The following is a 27,535-nucleotide window of genomic DNA, read 5'->3' on the forward strand; positions in this document are numbered from 1 at the left end:
TGAAAAGTTAACGCGAACAAAGCCGAAAGGGAACGAAATGCTCAGGAGATAGACGATTATATCAGATCACTCATAAAACCAAAACAAATATGTTGTGTCGGAGAAATCAACAGTTTTTGAGCAAGTCGACGAAAAACTATTGGATCAACACCACTACAATCTTTAACAGAGGATGACATGAGTGGAGATGGTACTGAACAAGAGGAGATTTTTGTGTATGTCGTTACAAAATCTTGAAAAAGAAAATACTCAGTTGATTGAAGGAAATGAACAACTTAAGAATTAAAAGGACACATCTGTACGAAAATATGGAGATTTAATCCGCAAATGAGATGAAGAGTTTCAGCAAGAGGCAGACTTCGCAAAAAAATGGTACACACTGGAACTAGACATGGATAAGCAGGTACATAATCTTAGAATACAGTTAGAAGCAATTATTCAAGAATATGAATCACTGATCAACAAACGAGATAGAGATTTTCAGCAGGATTTCATAGATCAAGAGAATGAGTTTATAGAGAAATTGTATACAATAGAACTTGATTTGAATAAACAAATTTGTGATCTTCATGATCAGCTAAGAATGACTACAAAGCAAAAGAATGAAGAATAGTCTAGAATCGATTCAGAGCACGTAGATAAACCTGATGAGGGAAAGAATATCTCACAATATGATAAAGGATGCAGCTTCAGTAACTACACCTTGAGTCAAGATCAACAATGACAGAAGACACAAGTCACCTCAAGAAGATCTTAACACATTGGGATATCTTAGTGAGCACTAAGGTAAAGAAATAAAATGGTTTCTGGATAGTGGATGTATACACATGACAAGTAAAGAATCAATCCTAGAAGAAATATTGGCAAACACCGAAGGAAAAATTATCTATGGAAATGGAGAAGAAGGAGAGATCATAGGATGTGGAAGCCTTGAAATTCATCTCTCTTTAAAAGTAAATTTAGTTTTGTTAGTAGAAAATTTACAAAAGAATGTATTAAGTGTCAGTAGGCTATTTGACACGGGACTCATTGTTTTATTTGTTGAAAAATATGGTTCGCGATCTTCTCGAACGATATGTACTGTTTGAGAGTGTCAACTACATCACACATGGTGGAAGACAACTAAGAGTACTTGGGAAAGGAACTTATATTCATAAGAATCTTCTGAAGAACGTATTACATGTTGAAAGTTTGGAAGAAAATTTAATAAGTATTAAACTACTTGTAGAAGACCTTCTTAAGGTAAAATATGATGGAACTTGGTGCAAGATAATTGACAATGAAAATAGGCTAATATTTGTAGGTGTCAAATTGGAAAGCGGAAAATACCAACTCGTCAAAAAGGGAGGATACAACAATGAATGAAGAGAAATTTATAGAGTTAAAAGCCTTCTCAAAGCTGCAGAATAAATGGTATTGACAGACGTTGAAGAAGAAAGGTCAAAGAAGTCATGGGCCGAGTGGTGTGACAAGATCACCGACGATTAGGAGGAATAAGTCAAACTAGAGTAGAAAATAAAAATATAATAATATTAAAAAAAATATAGGGAAAAAGAAAATTATTATTCAGTAGATTGTAACTTACAAAAAAGGGAAGAAAAAAATGTGCTATTTAAATATGTATTATATAAATAAGATATATTGATTTAGAATATTCGCATACTTCAACTATGACTACCCATTGTTCACTACACTTAGTTTATCTTTAGATTGTAAACTGATTGTTAGTACTGGTCCAGTTGCTAATGACCTAGTACTTGTTTATCTTTCACAATTTATTGTACTTTGAATTATCATTTGATTATTAGTTATAAACTGTGGTAGTTCATACGTACTAATGCATTATAGGCCTTTGTTCTTAGAATTACATTCAAGATATTAACTATAATCTATTTAATCAGTACTGGTTAATTATCCGTTGATGTTTAGTTCTAGCTTAAGAATAGCATTAGCATTTATATATATTTAGATTATTCTTAAGTAGATCTTTTGTACATCTATTCAATCAATTCGATAAAACAGAGATAATATATAAGTGATTGTTAGATTAGGTTTCAGTTATATCTCATTGAGTAGTCATATTAGGTGACTTAATCGAAAAGAGTTAAGGCTGTCAAAATTCAATTAATATAGGTTGTTCTAGAAGGCTAAAGTTTTTTCTAAATGCTATATGCAAGTTTAACCATCGGATGGAGATGATTGGTTGTATTGTATTGACTAATGGATTTAATAAGCAACAACAACCAGCCTCAATTCTACCGAGTGGAGTCAGCTACATGAATTCTCACGTTTAAGTCCAAGGGGTAGATCACAAGCCATGTCATAAATCAAATAATAGTATCACGTATAAAATACGATAATACAAATCTATATAATAAATCATGCTATATAATATAAAGATATACTGCCTATTCGTATACATAGTTTTTCTATCCCTGGTAGAGAAATGATATATCCTATAACTAGCTTTTCTAACCCTATGACACTATCTATAGGAAGTCATCTACGTTGATACTACGAAGCTACTCTCCTCTCTTGACTACTAAGTTTTCTAAAATACATAAAATTTTTAAATTCTTTCTAACTACCCTCTCTTACATGAGTCTAGGTCTCCCTCTCCTTCTTCTCTCTGTTCCTATATCTATGTCCTCACCTTTCCGAACGGGAGCTTCTCTAGGTCTACGCCTCACATGTCCAAACCACCTAAGTCTGCCCTCTCTTATCTTCTCGTCTATAGGTGCAACGTTTAAATCGCTCCTTTTAGTCTCGTTTCGGACTTTATCCTTTAGAGTAAGTCCACTCATCCACCTTAACATCCGCATCTCTTCCACTTTAATCTTGTGCTCTTGTTGTTTCTTTATCAACTAACATTCGCTCCCATATAGAATAGCTGGTCTCACTGCTGTTCTATAGAACTTTTCTTTTAGCCGAGTCGACATATGTCGATCACACAAGGTACTTGTTGCACTTCTCCATTTTGCCCATCGTGCTTGTATACAGTGGGTAACATTCCTATCAACCTCTTCATCTTCTTATAGGATAGATCCTATATATCGAAATCTATCACACCTCGGTACCTCCACTCGGCCTAGCTGTATCGTAGTAGTCTGACTTCTCCCTTCTCCACTAAAGTTACAGTACATATATTCCGTCTTACTACGACTCAACCTGAAATCTTTCTACTCCAAGGTTTCCCTCCGCAGCTCTAACTTCTCATTTACTCCCTCTCTGCTCTCGTCTATCAAAATGACATCATCTACAAATAACATACCCCACGGTATGTCATCATGGATATGTCGAGTCAGGACATCCATCACTAAGGTGAAAATATATGGACTTAGAGCCAAGCCTTCATGTATACCGATGGTGATTGGGAAATCAGGCGTGTCTCCTCCATTCGTCCTAACACTAGTTCGTAGCCCCTCATACATATCTTGTATAAAGTGGATATATTGACTAGATACCCCTTGCTGAGCCAAAGCCCACCAAAGGATGTTTCTAGGGACTCTATTATATGCCTTTTCTAGGTCGATGAACTCCATGTGCAAGTCTTTTTTGTTTGTTTCTATACTTCTCCATTAAGCCCCTAACAAGAAAGATTGCCTCCGTGGTTGACCGTCCAGGCATGAAGCCAAATTGGTTCTCGAATATCGTAGTAGTAGCTCTCACTCTATGTTCAATGACCAGCTCCCATAGTTTCATAGTGTGGCTAATGAGCTTAATACCTCGATAGTTAGTACAATCTTGGATGTCACCCTTATTTTTAAAAATAGGGACTAATGTGCTTTTTCTCCAAGCATTTGGCATCTCGCACGAGACCATTATCTTGTTAAATAGTCTTGTTAGCCATGCAATGCCTATATCTCCAAGACACTTCCACACCTCTATGGAGATATCATATGGGCCACAGGCTTTTCCATTATTCTTATTCATCTTTCTTAAAGCTTCCTTAACTTCTAGAAAACGAATCTTCCTCGTACAGTAAATCCTTCTATCCTCATTCCTAGGAGGCTCCACAATTTGCTCCCCTTGCACTCCATTGAATAACTTCTCAAAATAGTTTCTCCATCTCAACTTGATATCTACATCATACACCAATACCTTGTACTCCTCGTCCTTTATACATCTTATTTCGTTGATGTCTTTACTACTCCTCTCTCTTCGCCGAGCTATTTTTTATATCTCATTTTCTGCTTCTCTAGTATCTAACTTATCATACAAGCCATCAAAGAACTTGTTCTTTGACGACCTTTTTTGCCTCTTTACTTGCCAATTTATACTTCTCAAATGCAAAAGCATCTTGAGATTTAGGCAAGCTTCGAAACAAAATTCTCTTTTCTTTAATTTTCTCCTTCACCGCATCATCCCACCACCAAGCTCCTCTAGGTGCCACTCCTTTCCCCTTTGAGACTCCTAGTGTCGAAGAAGCTACTCTTTTGATGCAACTTTCCATAGCCTCCCACATGGCATTTGCAACATCCTCTAGACTCCGAATGGCATCGGCTGCCATCGAGTTCTTGAAGTCTTCTTGTTTTGTTCCTTTAAGGCTCCACCAACGAATTTTGGATTTCTCGATAACGTTCTTGTTAGGCTTCCATTGCCTAATCCTCATGTCTAGCACCAACAACCTATGTTGTGTCGTAAGTGCTTCACCCGGTATCGCCTTGCAATCCTTACATTATCAGCGATCCCTTCTTCGTATAAGGAAGAAATCTATTTGACTAAGATTCCTACCATTCTTAAATGTAACCAAATGGGAATCCCATTTTTGGAAACAAGTATTTGGTAGCAACAAGTCATAAGCCGATGCAAAGTCTAGGATTGACTCTCCCTCCCTGTTTCTACTACCATATCCATACCTCCATGCGCTTTTTCATATCCATCCCTACTCTTGCCCACATGTTCATTTAGGTCCCCTCCAATGATAACTTTCTCTTTAATTGGGATAGTTTGCATTATATCATCCATCTTATCCCAAAACTCCTGCTTCACATTATCATCTAGACCTACTTGTGGAGCATAAGCACTGATGATGTGCAATACGTCTTTTCCCATCATGACCTTGATACGGATAACTAGATCTTTGTATCTCTAGACCTCGACAACATCGTCCACGATGGATTTGTCGACAACTATTCCTACTCCATTTCTTTTCTTATCTTTTCCTGCATACCATAATTTGTGTTCTGCTTTACCCAGTATCCTGCTCTTTTGGCCAGTCCACTTCGTGTCTTGGAGACTCATGATGTGCACTCTTCTTCTCTCCATTGCCTCCACTATCTCTAACGATTTTCCTATAAGCGTACCTATATTCCAACTTCCTATTCTCAATTTCCTATCTATAAACTCTCTTTGTTTCTTTGGGACCGCTCTCCCACCCTCTCTAGTCCTACCTATATGTCTACCATCTACCCCACTATCTATAGTATGTACTGGAACTAACTTCTTTACCCAGATCCATCCCGCTGTATGTGGGAACCCTTGCTCATTTAACACCATATCCAGGCGCCGACATGGCGCGTTGCTCGGTGAGGAGGATGACCCCGACCCTTGCTCATTTATCGATGTATCCGGGATCCTATACAGCGCGTTGCTTCTGCGGTTATGCCCCAAGGAATACATTGTAGGATTCATATCATGCACTTTTGGCTATCTTTTATGCTGGCCGCCAACCTACCGCAACCCTCCTCCTTTCTCATCACGAATTTGGGACCGTGCAATGGCGGAGTTTAATAAGCCCTTGACAATAATGTTCGAGAACTGTTTATTCACGTCGAACAATTTTTTTCAAAAAACCAATGGTTTTTTGGTCACCAACCAGAGAAAAACCGTTATAAATTTTCTCAATTTGTTCAAGCAGAATCGGCTGTGTCAATGATATTGGAAGAGTGCAAGATCAGGATACATGTTCAGAATGAGATTATTTCTTCTTTCTGAAGTTTTCAATTCATAGGGTTTACCTAAACCTTGTTAGATAAATTTCAAAAATATAGAAAAATGAAAGAATGTGTTTATTCATCGCTTGCAATATAATCTTCTGTAATAAAATATAACCTTTTATCAAAAAAAAAAAAATTAGAAAAAAAAAGCCAGGCCACTAGAAGTGATGATCCTCTCTAATTTTTTTTCTTGTCTTGTTGAAGAGCAAACAGGATGCAGTTAAACGTACCTAAATTTTATCCTTTTTCTTAATTAACAGCATTAGGATAAAATAGTCAGAATTCAGTGTGAATGAGCAAAAAAGGAGCATGGATTTACCACTCCCCTCTAAAAAGTTGGGTGCCAAACAAAATCTGGAGACAAGCGGATCATCATAACACCCTGAAGAAAAGCTAACAGTTGTCTAACAATTCCACACTTAGTCTAACACTGGCATCGAAGAACCTGTATCATTGTATTGAGCATTTTGACGAAAGAAAGTGAATTAACTTTAACACACACCTCGGTAGTAAATTTAATCTTAAAGAATCTAAAACAATCCGAATCCTCGACATAGTAGCGAAAGAGAGAATTTGCTTCTTGAACCAACACACTGCTCTATTCATGGTAATGAATAGCATATCATCCAACTTAGTTGCGATCTTCAGAATAACCATGTTCCGTTCTAACCACACTAACCAAGATATAACATCAAAAATAATCATCATAAAATCTGTTTGAGCTTAATTAAAAAACAGACCTTACCACTATAACATGAAATCTGCATAACAATCTGGCATTCAAACAATATACTGCATACCAATTTAAAAACCTCACCCATAATAGCTAAGTTTGGCAGCAAAATATTAACAAGTGTTCTATGGTTCCATTGTTTCAAGACCACACTGACAAATTACAGAGTTTGAAGCAAGACTTTACTTGATGAAGGCGATCTCTGGTCGGTAATTGAGAGCGATTAGATAGAGGTTTTGGAACTGCAGCTCCCAGGAATTTCACCAAATTCTTCGTAGCTCGTCCAAGTGAAGTTTCCAACTCCATCCCCAATTACAATATGGTACTAGCTACCTCCTCAGGGATAATCTCCAAATTTCTTTCTTTATAATTTTGAGTATATAACCTAAGAGGATCATCCAGCTTTTTAGATTTGTAAACACTCTTAGTACTAAGTTTTGATCGGGCTTGAGAGTGAAGCTCGAGCTTGGGGCGATTCCAGAATTGTGGAGACAATGTTAAGAATCATATTTGGGAGAAACGTAAGTGTAATTTCATTAGTTGAATTGAAGATTACACAGTAATTGCTTTATATGTACAATTACAATTCCGATTACATGAGCTGAGGAATAACTAACTTTCCTGCCAATTTCAACAGCCTAACTAACTGACTTGAACGGGCTGGACTCAAGTGACTGACTCTCTGCCATCTTGGCCTTTGTTTCGGCCCATTATGCAAAATGGTGAGTTTGCATCTTCTGCTTCCTCTCAATTTCGACCATTGGAGGCAACATTGAACACCCTTCCTCAACACCCTTCCTCAATTCAATGTTCTCAATAATGTTTTTCATCCCCAACTTCTCTTTTAATTAATTATGATATGCTATTCCCATAGCTTTGGTGAACACATTTGTCGGCTGCTCAGTCGTCGAAAAGTAGCTCGCCTGAATCAATTTGCTCTCGAACCAAGTGACAATCTATCTTTATATGCTTTGTTCGCTCGTGGTAAACTGGATTTGCTGTAATGTGAAGTGCAACTTCATTATCACAGAACAACTTCATAGGCTGGTCAATTTTGACTCCCAATTCAACAAGAAGTCCTTTTAACCACATCAACTCAGCTACTGTATCAGCCATTGCCCCGTATTCCGATCGTGATCGTGACCTCCATGAAATCAACGACCTTCCCAGCTTCACACAATATCCAGTCACTGATCTTCGATTGATGATGCAAGACGCCCAATCCGAATCACAATAAGCTTTCACCTCAAACTCATCGTTTCGTGGCATGAATAACCCTTCTCCAAGATTAGATTTTATGTACCTCACTATTCTGATGGTAGCTTGATAGTGAGATTCCTTAGGTTGCTTCATAAACTGACTCACATGATTGACTGCAAAGCATATCTGGTTTCGTAATTATGAAATACAACAATCTACTTACCAGCCTTTTATATTTCATTGGATCCTTCATTAGCGGATCTTCCGCTGCATTAACCCCTCCTGATTGTTTTGCCATAGAATCATCATATTCTTTTATTGTGAGCTTGAGATTCTGTTCAAATGGAGTGCTGACTGGTCTAACTCCACTTAAACTCGTGTCATTTATCAGCTCCAATGCATACTTTCTTTGATTTATCATTGTTCCATCATCTGATCTACTCACCTCCATTCCTAGAAAATACTTCATAGTGCCTAAATCTTTGAGTTTTAAGTGCTTATATAATGTCTACTTCAGCTGATCAATCATGAATGCATCATTCCCTATTATCAACAAGTCATCCACATAGATGAGCATTATTACAATTCTTTCACCATCTTGCTTAGTGAATAGGGAATAGTCATATTTGCTCTATGAATATCCAGCTTGTGTAAGAGCAGTTGTTATCTTATGATTCCACTGCCTTGATGCCTGTTTTAAGCTATACAATGACTTATGCAATTTACAAACCATGTTGTCCCCTCCTAAATTGCAAAGTCCTTCAGTAATTGTCATAAAAACCTCTTCCTCCAAATCCCTGTGTAGAAAGGCATTGTAGACATCCATTTGATAGAGTGACCAATTGAATGTAGCTGCCAAAGTGACAACACTTCTGACTGTCACCATTTTCACAACTAGTGGAAAGGTTTCTTTATAATCAACTCCAGCTTTCTGCTTGAATCCTTTGGCTACCAGCCTAGCCTTATACTGTCCACCTCACCATTAGCATGGTATTTCACTCTAAATACCCATTTACAACCAATTGCCTTCTTAGAAGGAGGCAGTAGCACTATATCCCATGTATGATTGTTCTATAAAGCTTGCAATTCTGAATTCATAACATCAACCTATCTTGAATCCTTTGTAGCTTCTTTGTAGAAGACAGGCTCAGGAATACTGTCTATCTTTGCAATATATGACTGATATGCTGGCATGACTCTAGAATACTGGATAGAATCCTGAATAGGATAAGCACAAGCAGTTGAGTAGTCCTTCATCCAAACTGGTGGATTAATATGTCTGGCTGGTCTGACTCTTAGAGGAACTGGAGCAGCTGGAACAACTGAAACAAGCATAGCAGTAGGCAACTGGACTTACTCATGCAACTCATGTGTGGCAGGGATCTCAGTAAAGGGATCTCAGTAAAATGTGGATTTAAGGAAGGATCAAGAGATAGTGATGGATATATAGCAGAATCATGATCAATGAGTGAAGAAATGTGATCATGAGAGAGTGGCACAGAAAATGCAGTAGCAAAAGGAAATACAGACTCATGAAAGGTAACATCCATATTAATCAAAAACACCTTTTTAGTCAAGTTATACAGAATATAGCCTATCTGCCTAATAGGATATCCCATAAAAACACATAATTCTGATCTTGATGCAAATTTATCAATAATCAATGATGGTCTAGCATAAACTAAGCAGCCAAAAACTCCGAAATGTGCTAAGTCTGGTTACTTGTTATACAGTATCTAATATGGTGTGTGATTTTTAATAGGTTGTAGAGGAGTCCTGTTAATGAGATAGACAGCAGTCAAAACACATTCTCTCCAAAACCTTATAGGCATATAAGACTGAAACCTGAGAGCTCTAGCAACCTCTCGAATATGTCTATATTTTTTTTCAACAACACCATTTTGCTGAGGATTATATGGATAAGTTTTCTGATGCATGATGCCATTACTTGCAAACAAATCATGGCATTGATGATTCACAAATTCAGTACCATTATCTGTCATGACTACCTTGACTATTGTATGAAATTAGGTCTTAATGAATTGTATGAGCTATTTTATGAACTTAAATTTGTCAATCTTAGATTCTATAAGAAACATCAAAGTAAACCTAGAGTAGTTATCCACTACTGTAAAAAAGTATCTTTGACCTTGATGAGTTGGAGTTTTATAGGGACCCCAAACATCCATATGTATGAGATCAAATATAGACACAGATGTAGTGGTACTATTTTTGAATGGTAATTTGTGTTGTTTAGCCTTAGCACAAACAATACATTGCGAAAGATCACTTTTATTTATTGACAATTGTTGAGAAACAAGCAAAGTAGACAAAGAGTTATTTCTTATATGGCCTAATCTATGATGCCAAAACTAAAAATCACTAGCTGGAGAAACAAAACTATGATTAACAACATGAGGTGATGCAATATGCTAAGTGAGCTTTTATGGCAGATAGTATAAGCCTTGTTTCATTTACCAATCCCTTGTACCATCCCAGTTGAGATGTCCTGCATGAGACAAAATTCGGGATAAAATGAAACAAAGCAATTTGAGTCTTGTGGTAGTTTATGAACACTTAACAGATTATGTTTGAAACTAGAGACTAACAAAACATTTTTCAGAGAGAGATTTGGTGAGATGTTGAGATTCCCTATATGAGTTATTGATGCATGATTTCCATTTGGCATATGAACATGATTTGTTAATGATGAAACACTATGCAAACCATTAGCACAGAATGTCATATGATTTATGGCACCACTACCAACAATCCAGGTTCTATCAGAAACAATATCTGAGTTGGAAGTGGAAGATGACGAACCAGCAACATGTAAAGATGCAACAAATAGAATGGACACATCATTACCCACGGTAGAAGATTCACCAAAGATCAACTTCATGATTTGTGCATATTGAGCTGGATTAAAGGTTGGAGTAGGAGAAAAGGATAAAGCATCAGCTTCTCCTGAATTCACAGGTTTGTGGTTCCTGTCAGAGTCTTGACTATCTTGAGAAGCATTGTGAGCATGTGGCTTAGTTCGAGTAAACTTGATGTCCTTTGGAAAGCCATGGGCTTGTAATATTTTGCTTTTTTATGACCACGCACACCACAGTGATCACAAGTGCTTTTAAACTTCCTCTTGGGAGCAGAAGAGGAAGAACTAGAAGTATTGGAGTACATAGCATCAACTGAGATTTGAGGAATACTAGACTCGGAAGAGTGATCACACTGAGCTTCTTCTTGAATCAACAGATTGTAACATTTAGTCAGAGATGGTGGAGAATTCATCAAATTGATCTGACCTCGGATTGCAAGGTATGAGTCATTAAGTCCTATTAAAACTCATAAAACTTTACATCCTCAAAATAGGCATGCATAATAGCAAGAGAAGCTGGATCAGGAATCTTAAGATCAATGATGCTATCAAGCTCAGCCCATAGGGAATGGAGGTTGTTGAAATAGGTAGATATCAAATCACTACCTTGATTAGCTTGAGCAATCTTGTGACGAAGAGAAAAAATTTGAACACGAGGAACTCTCTAGAAACGAGACTTCAGATTAGACCAAGCAGCAAATGCGTTAGTGAAGAAATGAAATATTGGAGCCAAATCGCGATAGACGTAACGAAAAATCCAGGAAAGCACCAGAGCATTGGCACAATCTCACTGATCATGATAGCGTGGATGAAAATCTTCCTTCTTGCAAGTGCCATTCAGAAAGCCGATCTTATGCTTCGTGAGAACAAAGTTGAAGACATTTATGCTCCAATCACCGTAATTATCAGCACTGGTGAGAGGCTCGTCGACCTGAATCGAAATTGAGCTGTCAGTAGGATGAAGATAAAGATGATGACCAAACGCGATCTCAATAACGCCATCATTAGAACCAGAGGAGAGATTTGCCATTGGAAATGAAGCACAAAACTTTGAGCAGAGTAAAAATGGCGAAAAAAAAATTACAAAAACCTGTTTAGGCTCTGATAAGCATGTTAAGAATCATATTTGGGAGAAAAGTAAGTGTAATTTCATTAATTGAATTGAAGATTACACAATAATTGCTTTATATGTACAATTGCAATTCTGATTACATGAGCTGAGGAATAACTAATTTTCCCGCCAATTTCAACAGCCTAACTAACTGACTTGAACGCGCTGGACTCAACTGACTGACTCTCTGCCATCTTGGCCTTTGTTTCGGCCCATTATGCAAAATGGTGAGTTTTGCATCTTCTGCTTCCTCTCAATTTCGACCGTTGGAGGCAACATTGAATTGCCTTCCTCAACAGACAACAACCGGGTTTTCTATCGTTAGAGAAATAGAGGCCGAAATCAAGTCACTAGAGGATTGTTGTAAAACTATTTGATTTTCTAGAGCTAGAATTGTGTTCTCGTATACCGATTAAAGATTTGAGTTATCCAGGTTGCAATGTGAGTTATCCAGATTACTGAATCTACTAAACGAAGTGACAATATCAAGGATTAGGTTATCCTGATTCTGCCAGACTTTGAAACAAAACATTCCTCATTTCCAGATCTCCTAAGATTGAAACATAATTATTACCCCCAAAATCTTCCACTGAAACAATAACTGGACCTCCAATATCGATAATACCTCCTCTATTTCCTAAGATTGATCATAATGTTTTTCCTATCCTCAAAAGAATAGAAAGTCATCAACATCATTGACTTGTTCATTATTGTGAGCATTGCATTGAATGGGACCTCTTCAGTTATTCTTTCCACCACATCTGCTGCAAAGAGAGAGGGTGGTAGATGACCAACAAGACTCCTTCACAGCCACTCCTTGTTGCTATCCTCAATTTGGTTATGGAAATCCGGCTTCTTCATTTCTTCCAAATTGTTTTAGAAGCATTTTCTTAAGAAAATCTAGGAGAGAAATTCCGATGTTCCAGCCTTGAACTCGTTCATTGAAATGCAATATAGGGTGTGGAAATCTAGTCTGCAACAAAAAAGCTACTCGAAAATCCCAACTCCAATTCTCCCATCATAATATGAATTGTCTCCAAAGCTTCTTTCTCCGATAAGTAAGAGACAAAACCAAACTTTGCTCCTTTCCAGTTAGGTTTAAAGAAACATAAACTCGTGCAGTTCGTCCAAGATATCTAAAATGTGAATGGTACCAATTTCAATCACATAAAGCTTGAATAGATTTTGATGATTTTAATGAAAAATCGAACCCGTCCAAGCACCCATATTTCAAGTTTTGTAACTTCTATTACTTCAAGAAATTTGGTAAATGCATCGTTATATTTCCTATTTGCATCAACTTTTTTAATATTGCTCACTAGGAATTTGTGGAAGTACTCCATGTGATATCCTTCGTGATTATCTTTATATGTGATCAACGTAATTGATCCAGTACTTAATATTGTAAGCACGTCAAACATGGATCATAGGCCAAGAACATCTCCAAAATGGCTTGGAAAATATATGTGCCATCATTTCCACTCATCTATAAACGGCTTAGTAAGCCTCACAGACGACAACAAATCCCGGCAAAATAGTTGGCGACCACATTGACTCTAGTAGCTGTTTTGGTTGGGAGAAAATATTTAGTTTAGTTATCAAGAATTTCCTGCCATCTATATATTTATTAATGTAGAAAGCCATACACATTAGTTAACTACAGACTGACATGTGACAAAAAAATTGAAAAGAAAAAGCTTTAGAAGTTTACGTGTGGCAAAAAAACCCATGCTCATTAAATGACATGTGTCACAAAATATTTGATCAATTCAAACAAATCGGTGTTGAGACAAGATAAAAATATCCATTAAAAAAAATCGTAATTTTTGCTCCAAAAGTATACCGCCGTCAAGCACATATCCTCAATTGAAGTGTAGAGTCAGACTGCGTCAATCGGCGAAGACGGTGAAGAGGAAGAAAAACGGAGAACCGTCGATGCGAGCTAGCTCCTTCACAACGCTCTCATGGAGCGATGGAACACGAGCAGCTACAGAGCTAACGGTGTAGAAGAATACAACCTCCAAGCGAACGCCGCCTGTAACGACCGTGTCTGACGTAACTATCAAGGTTTATTTTATTGATTATAAAAGTCGAATTTGAAGTTTTGGACCGTTATTTTGCATTATAATTTTATTGAGTCAAGTGAGATAGCCGAATCAAATCGTTTCGATATAAAAAGATATTGCGCGTAACTCTGGTAAGTCATATTTACGTGTATAAAGAAATGACATAAAACTCTACTTTATGAATCACTCACGCCACCTCTCTATTACACTACAAGTTTACAAAATCTATACCCTACATTCTTCCTGACACACAACAAGTAAGTTCACTGTACATCATTATTACACTTACATCACACATGACATCAAAACAGTACTAGCTATAGTAAACCCTCAATTGGTAACCTACAAAACCGGTAGCCAAGTTGTTTGTCTTCTTGTATAAGAAATTCAACACCATTCAGAGTAAAAATAACACAATCCCATACTGAGAATATCTTACAACACCTCTTCTGAAGAAGATCAAACCGAGAGAAAGAAATACCAAGATAAACTAGCTAAAAATTTAAAAGTGAAAACCTATTTACTGTCCAAACAACCATTGCCTTACTGGAAAATGATTTTCCTTTTCTGGCCCAAGTCAGACGAAGTCTAAGCTATCGAAACCAAAGAAGCTGAGCTACCCACGTCGTTGTAGGTAGCGAACCGCCGCCAAAAAACCGAGTAACAGTGAGGTACCGTCGCGAATCGGACCCGACCAAGGCTGGAGCCGCCAAAACAACGCGTGTGGGAGGAGGAGTGTGATGTCGAGCCATCGTCGACCCAAGGAAAGACGAACGCCACCACGTTGGCCTCGGTCACTGTTCATCCAAGTTGTACCCAACCCTAAAGCGAAACCTTAAATTCGAGGCTAAATCCATCTGAACTACCTCCAAACCAGCAAAAGTGCACCCGAACATAAATAATTTTTACCAAGCTTATGCTATATTAAAATGAATCATTTATGTAAAAAATGGATTAGTTAAGATCAAACTAACCTAAATTGGTAAAAGGGTCTTAGGAGAAGTTATATTAATTATGGTTTAATGAAGACTTTAATATATAAAATGTTAAGTATAGATTTAAATAAATATTTCAAACCGAAAAAGACTAAACACGCCTTTGTTTCGATATACGTAATTCCCTACGATTTAATAATCGTCATTTCGATAGGTCGATAAATTGTGACAATATTAGGACAGGGACGAATGAGAGATTACTACTTGATGTGAGTGTTACTTTCGATTTCTCTATGAATTTATTTTAATGTTTTATGAAGTAATAAATATTACTAAGCCATATAAATGCTTTATGATTTCCGTGTTTCATTATGATATTTTTAAATGATATATGACATAGATATGTATTATAGTTTTGAAAACTGGAGAGAGCCTTCAAAAATTGTTCAAAGCAAAGTTTTACTTTTACAATTATATAAATATATATAAGTTATTACGAACCCCGTAAATTTAATTTGATCGTGTATGAATGACCCATGTGGGATTTGCTCGTATACGGACGACCTAATCCTTATAGAATACCACGTTCTTATGAGAACCCAGGTTGAGTCCTGCACAAGTGGTACGCCCTTCGAGACGTCGCCTAGCGTCTAGTCGTTGGTTCCCTATACGCGTTGGAGTACACATATACGTAGATAGGATCTTTGCAGGATCCTATGTTTTATTGCTAAATTGGGTGGATTTCTTGAAATATATTTATCAAGAAGAAACTCTTCATGATATAGTATTGAATAAAGTAATGATTTGAAGAATTTTGCTTAACAAATATTTCGTCAAAATTCTATTTATTTTCAGAAATTCTTATATTATTCTAAAGTATGAAATAAAGATTTTAAAGATATTTAACGAAATGCTGCTCTTGAAATGCTTGATACTATTTTTTCAAAATTGATTTGAAAATGGGAAAACCTCACTAAGCATTCTAACTCACAATTTTCTTTCCCCAAAAATGTTTTCTTTCTCTCCAAGATAACAGGAAAGCAAAGATCGGGCTACAAGGCATCGATAGCGCCCCCTTCCGCAAATACGAGAAATGACGGAAGACGACTAAAGGTATCGACGGGCACCGCCTTCGGTCCTGGTACGGCGGGGTTGGGAGCAGGCGCCACACCGCCATACCAATTGAAAACATGAGATCCAAGGTCTATATCACTTTTAAAATTCATTGCTCGAAACAACGGCGCTTTGTCGAAGAAGAGGATGATTGGTGGTTGCGTGGTGTTGAACGAACAAAGGATTAGGTCAGATCTATTGTGGTGGGCCGATTTTATGGTGGAGAGAGAGATGTATTGGTGGTGCGCGATGTGGTGAACGCTGGCGCTTGCTGGTGCAACGGCTGAGGAAGCTCACGACATCGTGGTGGCGAAGTGGGGCGGCGGTATGTCAGAGGATTAAGATGTACGGTAGGTCGCTTATTGATTATATTTTATTTTCACTAGGTTATTTTCTTGTTGTCAACTTTCAGATGATAAATGATTTCTATGTTTGAAGGTTGTTGGAGGTCCATGTATTGGATCCTGACTTGTCAGAGGACAACAAATATTGCTTTGATTACGCATTTGGTCTCGGATGTACTTACTCGGTATGTAATAGTCTTTGTTACGTAATAGTTTTTGTTGGGATGTTATTTATTTCATTCTTAGTTTTAATCTCTCTCTGATGGTTGTTATTAATTGGATATATGTTTTGAATTGGTGAATTCTTGAGTTCAATCCTTTTTGTTGCAGTGGTTTTGGATAGAATAGTCTTCTATTAAAGTCCCAAAATTTGTAACATCATGTTGTTAGTTGGCGAAGAAGAACGTATCAATGCATTAATCTTAGGTCTCATTGTCCCTTTATAAGTAAGAAAATATCTGCTTATCATAATTTTCTGTTTATTTCAAATTAAATGCAATGCATAAGTTGTTTTGAAATTGTTTTACATGAAAAGACAATTATCATGGAAAAAATGGGCAAAATGACTAAAGAAGGATTGCATTTGACTGACAAGAGAGTCGGCATCATGAATGAAATTTTGGCTGCTATGGACACTGTAAAGTACGGTTGATTTTGAAATAAACTTAACTTGGTTGGCATTTAGACATCTATGATATTCTACATTGTTATTTTGACACAATGCTTTATGGATTTTAGATGTTATGCATGGGAGAGAAGCTTCTAATCTAGAGTTCAAAGCATAAGAGATGATGAACTATCATGGTTCGGAAAAGCAAAGTTATTATCTGTTGTATGACACTTGACTAAATCTATGATCAATTCCTATTATCCTTAACTTTGCATCTCTTAACTTTTATATACTCAATAGCATCCCTATCTTGTGACGGTGGTTTCATTTGGAATGTTCACTTTTCTTGGTGGGGGTCTGACACTTGCAAGGGCCTTTACGTCTCTTTCTGTTTTTGCTGTTATGCGATTGCCCTAAGACATGCTTATTAATTTTTTAACTCCTGTAAGTTACATTTAGCTTTAGTAGTCAAAAACTGTTTCCTTCTTATCAAATATTAATGTTTTTTTTATTTCCTCATCTTTGCAGGTTGTAAGTGAAAAAGTATCATTAAACCGATTAGAGGAACTTTTTCTAGCCGAAGATAGCGTTCTAAAGCCAAATCCTCCTCCGGAACCCAAGCTTCCAGCAGTCTCAATAAAAGATGGATACTTTTCATGGGATTCAAAGGTAATTTTAAAATCTAACTGGATGAAGTTTTGTTTTCCATGTATTATGTCATTTTATATTATTTTATATTTTCTAGGCAGGGAAGCCAACCTTGTCAAATGTCTATTTGGACATACCTATCAGAAGCTTAGTTGCGATTATCGGTGTAACGGGAGAAGGAAATACATCCCTAATATTGGCAATGCTTGAAGAAGTGCCTCTTGTGGTAGATACAAATGGGAGTTATGTCATTAGAGGGACTGTTGCCTATGTTCCTCAAGTTTCATGGATTTTCAATGCTACAGTGAGTTGCACCTTCTTCATTCTCCTTTTAAAATATTGGGATAAAATATTGGGACTAATTGATGTATGTATTTGCAAAATATTATTAAAATGTCTCCATAAATAACTAACAAATCTGCTTGGATTCCTACTAATCTGTTTCCAGTTTGCACAGGTTTGAAACCCTTTCTTTTTCTTCTTGCAGGTATGCGAAAACATACTACTTGGTTCTGCATTTGAACATGCACGTTATTGGAAAGCTATAGATGTAACTGTATTGCACCATGATCTTGAGGCTCTTTCAGTAAGTAAAGCTACGTACTGTAGTTTGAAAGTATGCTTCATGCCTTGCAGTGTTATTAGATATGTGTATAAGTTAAATGTGCTTAGTGTGGCTTATATGTACTTATCCTCTTATTAAATACTCAGGGCCATCATCACACTGAGATTGATGAAGAGGGGTGAACATTAGTGGTGGGAAAAAGCAGAGAGTTTCCATGGCTAGGGTTGTCAACTCGAATTCAGACGTGTTTATATTCGATGATCCATTAAGTGCTTTAGATGCTCATGTTGGTCGACAGGTATATATCGTTTCATTGTGTTGGAGTTTTGTGAGAATTTATACTTAATAATGTGATTTCATCCATTTCCAGGTTTTCAACACTATATCAAACCAACTACATTATCTCCCTCAAGTGGATAGAATATTTCTTGTCTCGGAAGGTATAATCGAAGAGGAAGGAACCTTTGAAAAGCTCTCTAAAAATGGATAGCTATTCAAGAAACTGATGGAAAATGCTGGTAAAATGGAAGAATATGTTGAAGAAAATGAAAATGTTGAGGTGCTGGATGATTCAAAAACAACAGAAAATGGAGCGGATGAAGGAAAATACCAAAAAAGGAAAAAATCCAAAATCCTTGATTGTCAAGCAAGAAGAGCACGAGACAGGTGTTGTCAATTGGCGTGTCTTGATGAGCTATGTTTTGTATGCTTGTTCAGTGTCTTTTGTTCTTTTTTTTCTATAACCAACATGTTTTTGAGGTTTGTATCCAACTATTTTGTCTCCCTAATATTGAAGTGATATTTTGCTCTGTGATATTGACTTATATATTATGTATAATGGTTTTCATACATTCTACGTAATAATGGTTTTTGGTTTTACCCGTGCATATTAAAAAGCTATTCAATTTATCAAGGTCGTTGAAGCTTTTTAGTGACCTTGGCTCCCCTGTGTTCAGTGACCTCGACACATGACGGCAGATGTATGATAATTTCAGCAACTCGAGTACAGGTTAGCTAAGAGCTGGTTGGCTTTTGAACTTATATACGACAAGCTTAACGAGGTTACAATGTGTTTGATATTAGCGTGATTAAATATTTCGTTCATCACTGTTCATACACTTGCAATATAAGATAATCTTTGGAGGTGAAGAAGCTCAAATGTGTAAGAAAGCAAAGAAGGACCACGAGAGGGAAGGACGGTCGTCAACCACCCAAACCATGTCATATCCTTTTCTGCTAAAGACTTGGTTTAGGACAAAGTGATGCACAACAATCCATTGCATACCGAGATGACGATTGGAAACATCATGGTCAGAAGGGTGCTAGTGGACAATGGCAGCTCAATAGATATACTATACTACGACGCTTTTAAAAAGATGGGGTTCCGAGATGCTCGCTTACCTATGTCCCCAGGGCCAATCTTCGCCGTGAATCATATCGAGATCCTGACCCGAGGCAGTATTTAGATTCTAGTCAAAATGATCCAGATAGGTTTATCATCGATGGAGACTCTACCTACAATGTGATATTTGGTTGGGAAGGCATGCCAGCGTTTCAGGGTGTCGCCTCTTTCTACCATCAGGGGCTTAAGGTTCCCAACCCGAAAGGGATCGAGTGGTTCGAAGCGATCAGTAGGTCACCCGCCACTGCTGCCTGGCCAACTTTAAATCTAAAGCCAAGAAAGAACATCTCAACCTGATCAAAACTACGACACTCTCTCTACCAACTTAGAATTTGAAGTCTATAGTGATCTGTGAAAATTCGGGAGATCCAAGAGCTCCGAAGTCGAAATCGATAGTGACATGTGAAGGACCGAGCGGTACTAAAGCTCTTGATGAGAGGTTGATGGCCACTAGACACTCTCTTAGTATCAGTTGTTCGGGTCTATATGTCTTGGACACTCCCCGAAGAGGATTAGTTGAGAAGCCGAATTCTCGTAAATCGAAGAAAGACCCCCAAGCTCCAACTATGCAGAGATCAACACAGGTCCAGAATCTTCATGATGTTGAGCTCTTACCCCGAATGGTGTTGGAAAGCTCGAGTGGGTTCCAGGACGTTGCACTAGTCATCACCTAAAAACTGATTTGAGCTTCTTAACTTACAATTATAAAAGTATATAAGTGACTAGCGAGAAATTCGATTAGTTTATAGCTTTTTTGATTAATAACAAAGGATTTTTCTTAAAGGACAAATAAATACTCGAAAACTATGTTCTTGTTTGTATTGTAGTGAGAGAAGAGAGTGTGTAAGTGATAAGTCATTTCAATTGAAAGATATCAGAGAAGAATCTTAAAAGTCATTGCTAGGATTTAGGAGAGCTTTGTTATTGAATTAGTTGGATCTGAGGACGAACTTATGGCTCATCCTTAGCTACGATGCTCAATTTGCTCTCTACTTCACCATAACGATTTGTGAGTCTGAGAACCTAAGTGCTAATTATTCTAGGATAAGGCCTGAGAAGTGATCGTCTATCGTGATAAAAAAAAAACTCTTAGGCTCCCAGCCTCATTGAAGTAATTAATCATTCTATGAGACTCAGAACGAGTTGAAGAACAAAGATATAAAACTTGGTTTATCTCGCACTATCTTCACAATCGTCAACCTAGCTAGTTTCTAGTTGAATTATGCCTAAGCACGCTATTGTGTATATGTTTGTTGATTTAATCGAGTTTGTTCTTACCAACAACAACCTTTGATAATAATAAACCTTGTTCATTATATCGCTAACAGTTTCTGTTTATAATCTGAGAAAGTACCCACTTACGTACAGATACACTCGTACACCCCTCAAGTATAGTTTGAAAATTAGTTTTTGTTGGACCCTTCATTTTAGTGACTTAGAACAGAATGGGAGTTAAGAAGTATTTGAATGTTTATGGCTCGAAGCTGGCCTGCAAGGCTCACCACGAAGCCAAAGGCCTCATGGAGTTACTCGAATCTAGAGAGGGAAGTGTCCTTCTAGAGTGAGAAAGTCCCTTAGTGTGATCACTAATATCTCTTATGTGTTCTTCACACATCTGAGTTGGGTCTTTATATAGGAGAGCTTCTAAGGTTTCCTTGGATGTCTAGTACTATGAAAATGACCTGTGCAGAGTGGAGACGAAAGGTCACCTCAATTTATGGTGTCCATATCCTCTTAAGGAGGACAAGGTCGGGGGTGATCATGTCCCCGGGCGCTCATGGCCTCGCAGAGGGAGACAGAGCCGCTCACGTACCGAGTCCGTCCTAAGGCAAAGACCCCTACGGCTCCACAGTCCAAATTACCTAAAAAGACTCATGCCGTATCATTTGCCCTCTTTCTTGTAGGAGTGCGTACGGTCTCATGGAAGAAATACTGCTTGTCTGGGCTTTTATTGGACGCTTGGGTCTCGTTAAGCCTAGATTCGTATCCTTCGATATGGTAGCGTCGATTAAGCAAGAGCCTTGGCCCTGCTCTTACTAGTTTGCCCCCGAGCCTTTATCGACCAAGGGGTCTTTATCTTCGACTTTGCTTGGGAAGGACTGGTCTTGACTTGAATTTTGAATCCTGTCTTGTCAGTTCTGAGGGGGGAGTTTATCTGCTTCTGACTGATGATGAGGTCGTACTGATATACAACTTTGGCAGTTGGGCATTAGTTCGAAGCGAGAGTGGGGAAGACTCCTTGAGAAAGGGGACTACATCACGGCTTGCTACACTGGCGCATCGCTTGTCCAACTTCTAAGACATCTTTTCGTCTTCGGACTTTTGGTACGTGGCACTTCGATGTCTGTGCTACGGTCTTCTGCTATAAATAGCCTTCTTTCTTCCATCTCTCTCTTACTTTTGCGAATTTCCTAATCGAGCTCTGCAGAGATTTCTTTTGAATTTGTTCGGCCGGGGCTGTTCTTTGCTTTCCGTCTTCAATTATTCCTTCTCAGACTATGTCATTATCTCAATTTCTCTTCATCGACTGCGATTATGTCTTCCCGTCATAGGCAGCCCAATGTTACCGCTAGCCGGAGACCGTCCGGCCACGCGCCTCTCTAATAGTTCTGGACATGCCGAAGGATTTAACCATGGAGAGGTATGACGAGGTCGTTGCCACCACCGTTTTCGAGGGTTGTAAACCCGGCGGCGACAAGGTGCCGATAAGTAAGAAGAAGACATCCGACCCTCTTTCTCTAGATGTAATGGCAGGTGCAGGAGAGGGGGTCAGTAATTTTCCCCGTTTTAGGGAGGCCGGTGATAGCGACTTCTCGGATCTCCCTTCATACCAAGCCGGGAGTGAGGGTGATGAAGCCGAGAGCGATGACTTCGGCGATGAGCCCGACAAAGAGGGATACTCTCGGGCCGGCCACAGTCATATCCAAAGTACGTATGGAGAGGGCCAGAGTGACGAAGAGGAGGAGCCTACTTGGTCTGAGACCATTTATGAGGATTTCGATCTTCCATCCGGCCTTGACTGTGCGGAGAAGCCGCATTTCTATGACTCTTATACTGATGTGGATCTCCATCGGCCCGTAACCCCCAAAACTAAAGGTTGAGATATGTCTTGGGCCCATGTGGCCTATTGTGAATTAATAGTGAAAGGTCAGCAACGTCTGGACGATTAGCCGAGGAGGTACAGCTTGTCGCCGGAGGGCGGATATAAATTCTTGAGGCCTTTACCTAACGAACGGCTGTGGAGCTGGTTTAGAGGGATGTCGGTGTCAGAATCGACCTTGGAGAATGGGCACTCATTCTCGAGTTCAAAGTTCAATGTAGACCTAATGAATTCTTATAATGTGATCCCGTAGATGTTTGATTAATGCTTTTGAAGCCAATGCCTCAAGGTCTGCGTCGGAACCTTTTATCGGGTCTTTCAGAGCCACTGGGAGTTGATACGGGCAGAGCTGCCGAGGACTATGCGGTCTGGAGAAGAGAATGAAGGCCTTAAAGATGTATGTTGGTTAAACTTCAAGAAGCTTCCAAACACTCCTTCACTTCTTCCTCCTATCCGGAAGAGGCCGAAGGACGCGTAGCGAGATAACTTCACCATTTTGACTGGGCCTTGCAATTACGCCTGGATGTATACAGGAATATACCGTCAAGAGGTGACAAATATAAATGTTCCTGAAGCAGAGTTAAATGATGAGGAACGTATACACGCTGGGGATGAGATTTAAGAATCCTGGGAGTATATGCCGTGCCCCTTCCGGCTTTGTGCTTACTTTTTTTTATGCCTATCCTTTTGACCTAGTCGATTTCCTTTTGATAGCGAGAGGAACAGACTCCATCATTCTTGACTAAGGCCAGCGAGAGGAAGAGGCCTGCAGCCGTTGATGATGAACAGACTCCTCTACCCAAGAGGCCAAGGAAGAGTAATGCCGTCGCGAGCAGACTACTTCCATCGAATCCATCATTCTTGACTCTGGCCGAATGCCTCAGCTGTTAGGACTTGAAAAGTGGGAGGCAGTAGCCTCGGAGCTTCGGGGCAAGTCATTGATGGTGGACCCCAGGCCAATCGTGAATTAGACTTGCTTGGCTATTGCCCGGGATGAAAGATCGGCCCTGATGAGGTCTAACATTACCCATTGCAAGCTGATAAGTTGTGTTTCTTTCCTTTTAATGTTCCCTCCTTCGGTCTTTCATCCCCTAATGCTTTACGGGACTTCCCATTTCAGGCTGTCGATTACGACTTCAAAGTGGCCGAGGTGGCCGAGCTCAATGCGAGGGAGTATGACTCTATGAAGGAGGACCTGAGGGTAGCCAAGGAGGAAACCGCACAAAAGAAGGAGTTACTGGCCGCTGCTGGAGAGCGGTTGAAGGTGGTTGAGGGAGGCAAAGCAAGGTGTCGCTCGGTGCAAGAAGAATCTGTGGGACAAGGTGCAAGCAGCTGGCAAGGTGGCCGTGGAGGAGTATCGGAACTCAGAGGAGTTTGACTATGACGCTTCCATGTAATGTAATGTCGATGATACGAGGGATTCATGGCCGCTCTTGAAGCTGTGGACCGATTGTACTTAGACTTGAGGGTTCGGAAGACTGTGCCGAACCAATATACTGTTAGAAATGTGCCCTTAGAACCAATTTGATTGGCTCTAGATTCGCTAGTATCTAGGCATTTCTGTAATCTTATTTTGAATAGTAATGTAAATTAAATATTTGTATTTAATTAAAGCGCCTCTTATCAATTTACTTGTTGTAAATATATGCGATATATTAAGTAATTTGGATAAGGTCCTAAGATCAATGTGGCTCATGGAACATGGTTATGCATGGCGATGATAATCGTGGAATATGTTCCTTAGAAGCCTAGATTTTAAATATACCTAGTCATAGAATCATTGAGACGGGACATTAATGATTCAGATAGACTAGCACATATGATGCATTTTAAATTGGGAAGATATCTCATTCCATGGATATTAGTGTGGAGACACTAACATGCATATGTGGGTGCTAGTTAGAGAACTAGTTCACTGTATTGACCCGACGAGAAATCCTATGTGAAACTATGTGTCGAAAATAGGATTCTCACGTTACAATTGTGTGTCATTAATCCTTAGACTTGAGACACCTCGGTAATCTTATATATAACAAGTTATATTTGTAACCACTACCCTGATCATAGCATCACTAAAGGGCTTGACTTCAGCATGATTTGTTAAATATGAAGATTGGTGTGTGTCAACCAAGGATTCATCAATTATCGAAATGATAATGATGTCCTATGTTTTCATATTAGCCACGACTTTAAATCCTTGGCCAAGGTAATGTGGAAATTAGAAAAGGAGTTTTCTAATGACCTAAAGTCTTGTGCTTGAATAGATACATAGTCATTGAACTTATAGAGTTTCGACTAATCATTCACACTCTAAGTTCAATTGGGACATAGATTGACGAAAGGATCGTATCACATGGAAATTGTAAGTGGAAAGGTTCACATCATATTCACCTATATCTAGATCTTCATGGCTCGTTGCTAGACGATAACCATGACTTATAGAATGCGATTCTATTACTAGCATATTGGTGAACCTAGAGGGTCACACACTAACAGAGAAACCTATACCTCGGACATGATATTTAATTTGGTTAATTGTAAGTGTACGATTGAATCAAATTAAATTATTCTAAGTGTTAGAGTTGAAATTGAAATTTTTCGATGATACGAAATAGATTCGATTTCATAATTTCAAGAGTTGGAATTAATTGTGCAGGTTGGAGACTCGGAGGCAAGAAGACTTTATTTTCTATTTGGATATAATTTTCGAAGGATGTAAATCAAGATTGGATTGTATAATTTGGACTTTGGATATAATTTCATGTGAATGGTTTTGTCATTTGTATGCTTTATATGATGATATATTTGTTGCATGTGAAATGCTAGATTGAATTAGAGTAATTCAATTACATGCTCGATATAACAAATCATGGGTTTTCGCTGCGTGTTAATTGATCATGTAAGTGTTACGTGATAACATTTCGATTTAATCGAAGCAAAAAATTTAAAATTCCACCAATTAACACACTGCCACGTGTTGGCTAAATCCGATGTCCATGTGTTGGCTAAATTCGATCCTCTTGCATATACTTCATCGGCACATCGACCCGGACCATGCCAATGATGATGGAGGGTCATCTGGAAAAGATGGGGAGGACGAGGCACCGTCTTCTGTGGCCAATCTTATTTTGGAGAAGACTAGGGAGCAAACTAAGGAGGGTGATAAGGGGACCTTGGATTCCCTAGCTCTTGATGTCCCAAGGATCGTAATGCTCTTGATGCCAAGCAAACAGCACTGGCCAAAGATCCAACCCCTGCCGCCAAGTCTCCTTATGTGGTCGAAGCCTGATCATGCTGCTCTTTGAGAAGTTGGGCTTGCGTGCCCTTGATTGCGGCCCGTGTGCCACTGTATTATTTGCAAAACAATTTTAACTATCTCTATGAATAATTTTCTTTGATTTGTGCTACTTTGATTCTTCTCTTGCATGCTTGTATTGTTATTTTGCATGAAGTATCTCTGTCTGGGGCTAGCTTATAGCCTTTGGCCTCTAGTGACTCTGTGTCATGCGTGTCCCAACCAAAACGAGCCTTCGATTTTAGGTGATGGCTTAGCCTTCATTGACGCTTGGCTTCATTTTACTACTATAGGACTTTGAACAACAGGAGCGTCGGTGTGGCCAAAGCTCTTAGCCGACGGCTTAGCCCTTTTCTTGATTGCTCTTGCTTGAGTCTTGTTCCTTGATTAGCTGGGGGCGTCCTTGGTGAGACGACGACTTTATCCCTTTTTTCTTTCGTAGGTTTTGGTTTCACTTTGCACTGTCCTATCAAAAGGAGCGTCGGTGTGGTCGTAGCTCTTGGCCGACGTCTTGCCATTTGTCGTTTTCTGGACTTAGGAAACTTTACCAATTGGACTTAGAATTTATCATCGATTTGGACTTGGCTCTTAACAGAAAACTTGACCTTTAGCGTTACGGGCTCGACAGGAAATTTTTATCCATTGCTCTAACGACGAGAGGCATCAGCGTGGAGTTGGTTCTTAACTGACAACTTAAACCTATTAATCTCTCGGCTCTGCAACTGCTATTTGCTTATAATTGAGGTCAGCTAATTGAAAAAGGTCAAAAAAAGCGAGTGATCAAGTCACCTATTCGGTCCGTTTCATTCGGCCTCTCAATTTAGCTTACCATTTATGCCAGGTCGAGGTAACTAAAATGGTCACGGGCCCATGTCCATTAAAGTACCTAATTGGCTGGAGTTAATATACTTTTATAGGCATGTAGGATAACCAATATGGAGAACTTGGCCTCGCTTTATGGCGGCTAGGCTAGGGCTACAAGGATGGCATCGCTCGCTTGGGGGATTGCCTTTTTCCTTGCCCATGTTTACCTTATACCGTCCAGTCTACCCTAAGTTTATTTACCCGTCGGGACAAGTACGGGGTGACGCCGAGTGGACTAAGACTCATAGGTCTATGTTTATCCTACTCTCGGCATTCCACCACCCTTCTTAAGAATTCCTTACATAGGCTAAATGATGCCACTCATGGAACTCACACATAGTTAATAGATAAGTCTTATGCCTTGGGCTTACAAAAATACTTCGAGTAGAGCCAAATAAACTACCTTGAGGTGAACCTCATTAAATAAACTTCGTCGTTGCCAGCCAGGGATACTTTCGCGCCGAGGCAAGACTATCAAAAGTGCTAGATGTTGATATCAGCGGGGCCGGGACATTGACGGCTTCTTCTAGAGACCCGAGATTATTCCTGATACATGTTTCAGGATTTGCACGGATTTGGGAACGTAGCTAGGTGCGGATCTTCTCGCTTCCGTCCTTTCTTTGACTTTAGTGTCAACTTCCAATGATGTGGCCTCGAAAGGAAGGGTTGGAGAATGAGGCTCCATTTCGACGTCGTTATAGCCGACTAAGGGCTCTTCAGAGCGATTACGCT

General features: G+C 38.9%; 3 protein-coding genes and 1 pseudogene across 3 annotated transcripts; 1 reads left to right on the forward strand and 3 right to left on the reverse strand.

The window, feature by feature from the left end:
* Positions 1–2,594: 2,594 nt before the first annotated feature.
* On the reverse strand, positions 2,595–3,431 carry LOC139881595 (uncharacterized). Its single transcript, XM_071866040.1, has 3 exons — positions 3,222–3,431; positions 3,070–3,126; positions 2,595–2,864 (listed from the first exon to the last, which is right to left on the reverse strand). Exons 1-3 carry the CDS (start codon positions 3,429–3,431, stop codon positions 2,595–2,597), a joined length of 537 nt encoding a protein of 178 aa, XP_071722141.1.
* Positions 3,432–3,510: 79 nt separating this feature from the next.
* On the reverse strand, positions 3,511–4,612 carry LOC139881596 (uncharacterized). Its single transcript, XM_071866041.1, has 2 exons — positions 4,267–4,612; positions 3,511–4,169 (listed from the first exon to the last, which is right to left on the reverse strand). The coding sequence occupies exons 1-2, from the start codon at positions 4,610–4,612 to the stop codon at positions 3,511–3,513; spliced, it is 1,005 nt and encodes a 334-aa protein (XP_071722142.1).
* A 3,891-nt stretch (positions 4,613–8,503) lies between these two features.
* On the reverse strand, positions 8,504–9,875 carry LOC139881598 (uncharacterized). Its single transcript, XM_071866042.1, has 4 exons — positions 9,718–9,875; positions 9,230–9,474; positions 9,016–9,185; positions 8,504–8,839 (listed from the first exon to the last, which is right to left on the reverse strand). The coding sequence occupies exons 1-4, from the start codon at positions 9,873–9,875 to the stop codon at positions 8,504–8,506; spliced, it is 909 nt and encodes a 302-aa protein (XP_071722143.1).
* A 1,443-nt stretch (positions 9,876–11,318) lies between these two features.
* On the forward strand, positions 11,319–19,841 carry LOC139881599 (ABC transporter C family member 12-like; annotated as a pseudogene).
* Positions 19,842–27,535: the final 7,694 nt, after the last annotated feature.

This window comes from Rutidosis leptorrhynchoides, unplaced genomic scaffold (assembly GCF_046630445.1).
Source record: "Rutidosis leptorrhynchoides isolate AG116_Rl617_1_P2 unplaced genomic scaffold, CSIRO_AGI_Rlap_v1 contig174, whole genome shotgun sequence".
Classification (NCBI taxonomy): Eukaryota; Viridiplantae; Streptophyta; class Magnoliopsida; order Asterales; family Asteraceae; genus Rutidosis; species Rutidosis leptorrhynchoides.

Excerpts from the sequence above, each read along its gene's own strand:
- LOC139881595 (XM_071866040.1), bottom strand. The coding sequence starts at position 3,431 with ATGTATGAGGGGCTACGAACTAGTGTTAGGACGAATGGAGGAGACACG. Across the intron at positions 3,127-3,221 it reads TAGACGAGAGCAGAGAGGGA|TGGAGAAGGGAGAAGTCAGA; the intron begins GTAAATGAGAAG and ends CTGTAACTTTAG. Across the intron at positions 2,865-3,069 it reads GGCCGAGTGGAGGTACCGAG|TTGATAAAGAAACAACAAGA; the intron begins GTGTGATAGATT and ends AGCGAATGTTAG.
- LOC139881596 (XM_071866041.1), bottom strand. The coding sequence starts at position 4,612 with ATGAGGATTAGGCAATGGAAGCCTAACAAGAACGTTATCGAGAAATCC. Across the intron at positions 4,170-4,266 it reads TGAGAAGTATAAATTGGCAA|CTCGGCGAAGAGAGAGGAGT; the intron begins GTAAAGAGGCAA and ends TATAAAAAATAG.
- LOC139881598 (XM_071866042.1), bottom strand. The coding sequence starts at position 9,875 with ATGACAGATAATGGTACTGAATTTGTGAATCATCAATGCCATGATTTG. Across the intron at positions 9,475-9,717 it reads GAGGTTGCTAGAGCTCTCAG|GCAGATAGGCTATATTCTGT; the intron begins GTTTCAGTCTTA and ends ATATCCTATTAG. Across the intron at positions 8,840-9,015 it reads TAGACAGTATTCCTGAGCCT|TATAAGGCTAGGCTGGTAGC; the intron begins GTCTTCTACAAA and ends TGAGGTGGACAG.